Source organism: Centrocercus urophasianus, unplaced genomic scaffold (genome assembly GCF_019232065.1).
Source record: "Centrocercus urophasianus isolate 14NV4802_14NV808 unplaced genomic scaffold, USGS_Curo_1.0 seq_22, whole genome shotgun sequence".
NCBI lineage: Eukaryota > Metazoa > Chordata > Aves > Galliformes > Phasianidae > Centrocercus > Centrocercus urophasianus.
In genome coordinates, this window is record NW_024884778.1 from 990,222 (window position 1) to 996,493 (window position 6,272).

Here is a 6,272-nt window from a genome sequence, read left to right on the forward strand (position 1 = left end):
GCCGGGCGGGGGAGGAGAGCGAGGAAAACAGAACCGCGTCCTTCGTGCTCTCAGGGAAGAACGGACAGCACCGAGACCAGAGCGACCGGGCAGGTTCCTCACCGCGCCGGGCGGCTGCCCCGGCCCCGCGGATGGGGACGCGAAGCGGCGGTGGCTGCTGACACCAGATGGGCTCTGCCGGGAAAACCTCCACAAGTTTCCAACCGGGAAAAGCGGGGGATATCTCCGCCCGCTGCAAAAAGAAAAAAAAAAAAAAAAAAAAAAAAAATCCATACAAAATAATAAAAATAACCCCACCAGCACCTTCCGCGTGAGAAGGCGGAGGATAGGAAGCGAGAAACTCCGCCGCTCGCGATGCATCTGGTGGCGGTGCTGCCGCTGTCCCCGCGCTGCGCAGCGCCCAGAAACGGCGGATCCCCTGGGGGGTGGGGGACGAAGCCTCCCCCCGGTCCCCGGCCCGGCCGTACCCCGCCGCCGAGCCGTATTTCTCCCTAACGCAAACCCATCTCAATCACCGCCTTTATTTTTTCCTCTCCTCCTTTCCCTTCACGGATTGCTTCTTGCAAATGGGGCGATAAATCCAGAAAGTGCCACGCTCCGTAGAGAAGGGAGACGGGGGAGGATGCTGGCATAGCGGGGGCGGCTGGGAGGGAAACGAGAGGCTCCGGAGGGGAAGCGAACGAAGCACCTGAGGGGCGCGGGCAGAGTTCGCCTCCGCCGCGCGGCTCTGCACGGCTCGGTTCGGCACGGCTCGTTCGGTTCTGCCCTCCGCTACCCGGCGCCGCGCAGCCCTACCTGGAAGAGCCGGAGGATGTTGGCCACCATAATAGACACGGAACTTCCCGATGCCCCGATCACTCCAACTACTTTCTCCGGCTTGACGAAGACGGGCGGCTCCCCGTTGGTGCACCTCACGTCGGAGGTGTCCTTCTGGATGAGCGCCTGCACGAAGGTGAGCGACTGCTCCAGCGCGTAGGTGTCTCGGGAGCAGGTGTCCAGGATGCGAGCGCCCAGCGTGACATTGGGCAGCAGCTCCGGATCGCTGTTGATCTGGTCCAGGGCGTAGAGCATCGCTTCCAGCCTGTGGATGCCGTTCTCTTTCTTAATGTCCCCGCAGGGCAAGCCTTTGGCGTGGACAGGGAAGAGCCCCCCCAGCGTGATGTCCCCCTCCAGCCGGATGGAGTGCGGCGCGTACATCTCCTGCCCCAGGGCCGCCTCGGAGAGCAGGAACTCCAGCAGGCAGCAGGGCAACTTCACCAGAGTCAGGAGCCGCAGCAGCCTGCCCAGGCGGAGCATGGTGCTGCCGGTCGTCCCCGGGCGCTGACCCGCGCCCCCCTGCGCCTTCATCCGCCCGCCGGGGCGCCACGCGGGGCTCGGGGCGGGATGCGGGGCTCGGGCCGCTCCCGCCCGCCGCTGCCTCCGCCGCGCTCCGCGGCAGCTCGGCACAAGGGAGCCGCGCCGCGCCGCTGCCGCTTTAAATGGTGGCCGGGGCCTCTCCGCCCCCCGCCCCCTCCGCCGCCCCGCCCCGGGGCCGCCGCTGCGCAGGATGCGGCCGAGCCGGGGCCGGGCGTGGAGGCGGTGCGGTCGCGGCAGCTCCGGCGGTTCGGCCTGGCGGGGCTACAGGTGGAGGAGCGCGGTCCGGCGGAGCCGGCTATGGACGGGCAGCGCCGGGGACGTGCGGAGCTGGGGATGGATGGACAGAAACGGGGGCGAATGGGCAGCGCCGAGGGCGCAGAGCCGGAGCAGCCTCGCTCCCCGGGTCCGGGAGCCGGGGCAGGGCGGGCAGGAGGCGAGCGGAGCCCCCGGTCTCCGAGGAGCCGCGGCCAGCATGGCCGCGGCAACCGGAGCGACGTTCCGGCCAGCCCTCGGCGTCAAAGCGGAGAGCCTGGCTCTGCCATGGGAGCGCATCCTCCTTGCCGCTAATACCGGTGGAGCCAGTGAGGAGAAGGAGGAGTTTGGATGTAACCCCATATTCCCGAAACAGAAGTAATGCAGCTGATCTCATGCTTTTTTTTTTTTTTTAAGAGCTGCAGACCCATTTTGTCCCGTGCACCGAGATTTCAAGGATGCTAGAACATCTGGTTTTGTCCCATTCAGCCCCGAACTGTAATAGCCAAGGAGATGAGACCTGTTGCTGTTCTGTGCTGAGCAGCAAATCCACATCCTGTCCCTTCCCAACTCGAGTAATGCAAAATACAGTTCTGATGTCTGGTTCCTGCCAGGCCAAGCACACAATTTTAAAAACTGTCTTTCATTCCTTCTGCACAAACACTGGGTCAAGCAGAGCTGCTGTTCACCATCCTGCCTGCTCCAGCTGCAGCCCTGATGTGTTCCCCCCACAGCCGTGGGCCTGCCTCCATTCCCATTTTCCTCTTCCCTGTGTCCACTTGGCAAAAGTTACTGAAACCAGGTTTTCCAAAGAGTTGCTCCTCATTTCCACCTCACGCACATATTCCTCAGTGAGGGAGGGTGCATGGGGAACAGCAGCAGAACTGGTAGACGTAGCAGGTCCAGGGGTTTTGCAGCAGGGCCAGGGTATAACAAAGATAACCACCAATAAAAGCAGCTGGAGTTCTCAGCCAGAAACTGTTCTGGGGGCTTTGCACCAAAATATAGTTTTTCCATGGACTGAAAAATCTCATTAGAGACAATTTCTTAGTAATTTCACTCTTGTGATCTACTCGTGCCATCGCTCGGCCTGTATTTATCAGTTTTATTCCTCATACAGGGAAAGCACAGCCACGCTGCCTCAACAGATCAGCACTTGCCCCGCAGAGCTCACAAAGGATGGGGCCCTGAGGGTCAGACACCCCTCATTCTCCAGCCCCACCAGCCAGAGCCAATGCCAGCAATGCCCACACGCATCTCAGCTCTGTGCACGGGCTCAGCTGCTGCTCAGTGTGTCAGCAGTTCCTCCCGAACCATTCCTTGATAACATCAGCCTCAGCCCCTTTCACATCTCAATGTGTGTGATTGAATGTAAGTAAGCTCTTCAGTGCCTATTTACCTCTTGGCCACTTGAAGCTCCTCATCCAGAGTCTTTGCTGTATTTATTATCATTAAAAAATCCAACTCTAGAGGCTGTACAGGAGAGGTTGCAAGCACGACTCAAGCTTACCTTAAGTGCTCAAGCTTCAGAAAGAATTTAAATATCAACCATCTTTTCCAATAGATCACATTGTTCTGTGGGATGCTACTATATGAATTCAGAAGTTTTTTTAAGTTTATTTTTCTTTTTATTTTCTTTTTGGCAAACCCGTGCCTCGTTTCGCAGGAAGCTGCCTCATCAATTTGAGAGCTTTCTTGCTTTTTAACCTTTTATTATTTTTTTTTTTCCTTGGGCAAATCCACAATTACATTCAACATGTTTATCCTCTCAGAATTGCAGAAAACCCATCTGCCGTCTACTCCAGGGTTCTTTTCATCACACCCTGCTTACCTAAAAAATTAGTCTATGTAATCCACAGCAGATTCCCTGTGGGAACAAAGAAAATGACACACTTGATCAAGGTAGACCTGGGATCTGTCCTAGCCCAGTATCTTGCCTTGGAACAGCAGCAGATGCTGCAGAAGAAAAGAAAGGAGCTCTGCAGCATGCAGATGCCTTTAATCTGCTCCTACCGTAAATCTCACTCTGAATCTCATACATAGGAATTGGTTTAAACCATGAAGCATGAAAAATTATTTTAATTGCATTCCAAATTTTATCTAGTCAGTCATTACTCTGGATATTCTAGATATCCATAAACACACCCAGTCCCTTTTCCACTTGGTTTCGATGGCACCTGGTGGTAACGAATACCACCGTTTGATTGGACACTGCCTGAAAAAAGTCCTGCTTTTGCCAGTTTTCTATTTCCTGCTTTGTTAAGTCTTAAAGTAGTCAGTAATCTCCCCTTTATCGTGCATGTTCTCCTTCCACTGCATGCAGTTTTCTACCTACATTCATTCCGGTGCTCGCAGACAAGAAACTAAAGCCAATAACCCAATCACCTGCATATCTGTGAGTGCCATGATTTACTTTGAAGGAACTTGTCATTTGGTTTGGGTTATTGAAAACCTGGAGGTGAGACAACGCCAGCTAAATACCATCTTCAACACATCACTCACATGTCATGACATATCACAACATATCTGTGCTTCTGAGCCCGCACTGCATGGCAGCCCCTGCCCTGCTGGATCTAGAAAGCATTTCTCCTCACCATCAGAACAGTTCTCCTCTGCAAGGATTCAGCCCCTGGTTCCTCATCATACATTACGTTCTGTCCACTCCAGGCTGAACTTTCCCACTCTTAAAGCTGTCAGCGAGGATTTAGAGTTACAACATAGTAAATCACGTTAAACTTGTATCCCAATCTGAAATGACTCTCAGAAAGCAATGTTCTTACGGTAAAGCCGCAGAGTGACAACGTAGGTATTTAATGGGAATATTGATAGAAGCGTATTTTTATTTTTCCACTGGTGGGAAAGTCGTTTGAATGTTATGCTTAGTATTTCACCTCTTAATTAGTCATTCTTGAGCTACATCAAACTCCCAGCAAAAGTCACTCTCTAAGTTCCCAGAGAGTGGTGAATGCTTTCTTTAGATGCCCTAATTCAGTGCTGGAGCTCTGTGCTCACATAGGAGCAGGTTGTAGGCCCGGAGTGATAGGAATGAAGCTATTCCATTTCCGTCCCTGAAAGCAGCAGGGGAGAGGAGGGCTGCAGGGCTCTGCAGAGCACAGGAGCAGTGCTGTCCCTGCCCCACCTCTGGGGATGCCCTCTGCCTCCCACCGGGAAGGTTTGCTTCACAAAGAAACCAAAAGGAGACATAAAACAGGACTTCACAAACATCCTAACGTGATCCTTTCAGCAATGGAATTTGTTTAGTGGTTAAACTAGTGGTTAAACACACGCAAAAGCAGAGTCGCAAACATTTCTTAACTTGTCTGTCAAATAAGATCATGGATTCGGCCAAGTTGGTACCAGATAAGAAAAGACATTGCCAGAATGATATCAGCATCCTTTGGGGAGCAGCACCATTTCCATCACAAGAGGACCTGACCCGCATCTACTTTCAAAGAAGCTGTATAATTAAATATTGCTTTTATGTGGGCAGCTGGCAGGGTGAGCACAAAATCGCGTTACGGCAGATCCATGGAAGCAAAACAAAGAGCTGTGGAAAAGCAGGAGAGAGAAATAAGACAACATTTCACATCTTGGTAATGTAGCATGCTGCTGCCGTGCATGGTTGGAGGTCATTTTGAACAACTGTAATGGACATGGTACAAGCAATTAATTTGTTGGGTGAAGTCAGTGTTGGGATGGCAGCCAGAGTGCCTGCTTATCTGGTGTTTGGAAAATAATGAATTTTTGGAGCAGAGGCTCCCGAAAAATCCTGATCCTTAACTCAGTGTTTGGCTGTAGCTGTTTACAAAGAGAAAGTGTCAGCGCAGTGCTGGCTGCCAGGGAGGTGGGGAGAGCAAATCCTCTTCAAGGATGCAGCGGCCTGGATCTTTTGGTAGATCTGGCCTCACGTAAAGTCAGATCTAGCAAAACGTGTGCATGTATTTATATTGTTATTATAAGCTGTTAGATTGAAATGTTGAATTTGTGTATATTAAATATGAATTATTGATTGCATATTTATTATGTGTGCATTAAGACTGTAAATATAAAATAAGTGTTAGGGGTTGTTCTTCATTCTGTGCAGAAATACGCACCTGGAACACAGAGCACCTGGTCGAGCACTCTGCAGTAATGCGTGACTGTGGTCCCATACAAAACCAAATGGGTGGAGCAGTGTGGCTGATCTCAGCTCCCTCCTGGCGAAGAACATTTACTTGATGTGCTTTAAAAGGCCCACAGATTTACACACGCAGTTGTTTTCCATTTCCAGCCATCTCCTGGATCCTGCCTCCTCTGCACACACTGCTAACGCTTGAGGAGGAGACCCCCCAGCTGCAGCCAACCTGCTGCACCAGAGCCATTGGGTGCCACTGCTGCATCCCCCCATTTGTCAGGGCTGTGAGCTGAGCCCATCAATGGAGCACACTTAGAAAACTGAGTCACAGTGCAAGGGCTGGATGCCACCTTCCATGCTGCTGCACGGCTACAGTTAACGACGTTTTAAAATTAATACATTTTCGACCTATTTCTCTCCCAGTGTTTGAGCCTTTCATAGAATCATAGAATCATAGAATCACCAAGGTTGGAAAAGACCTAAAAGATCACCCAGTCCAACCGTTCACCTATTCCCAATAGCTCCCACTAAACCATGTCCCTCAACACAA

At 52.1% G+C, this 6,272-nt stretch overlaps 1 protein-coding gene across 1 annotated transcript in view; it reads right to left on the reverse strand.

The window, feature by feature from the left end:
- The window catches only part of GRM7 (glutamate metabotropic receptor 7), a 212,188-nt gene extending 210,877 nt beyond the window's left edge, over positions 1 to 1,311 (reverse strand). The window contains exon 1 of the mRNA XM_042823557.1: positions 796 to 1,311. Within this exon, the coding sequence (XP_042679491.1) occupies positions 796 to 1,296 (501 nt within the window). The 5' untranslated portion in view covers positions 1,297 to 1,311. The remainder of the gene's footprint in view (positions 1 to 795) is intronic.
- Positions 1,312 to 6,272: the final 4,961 nt, after the last annotated feature.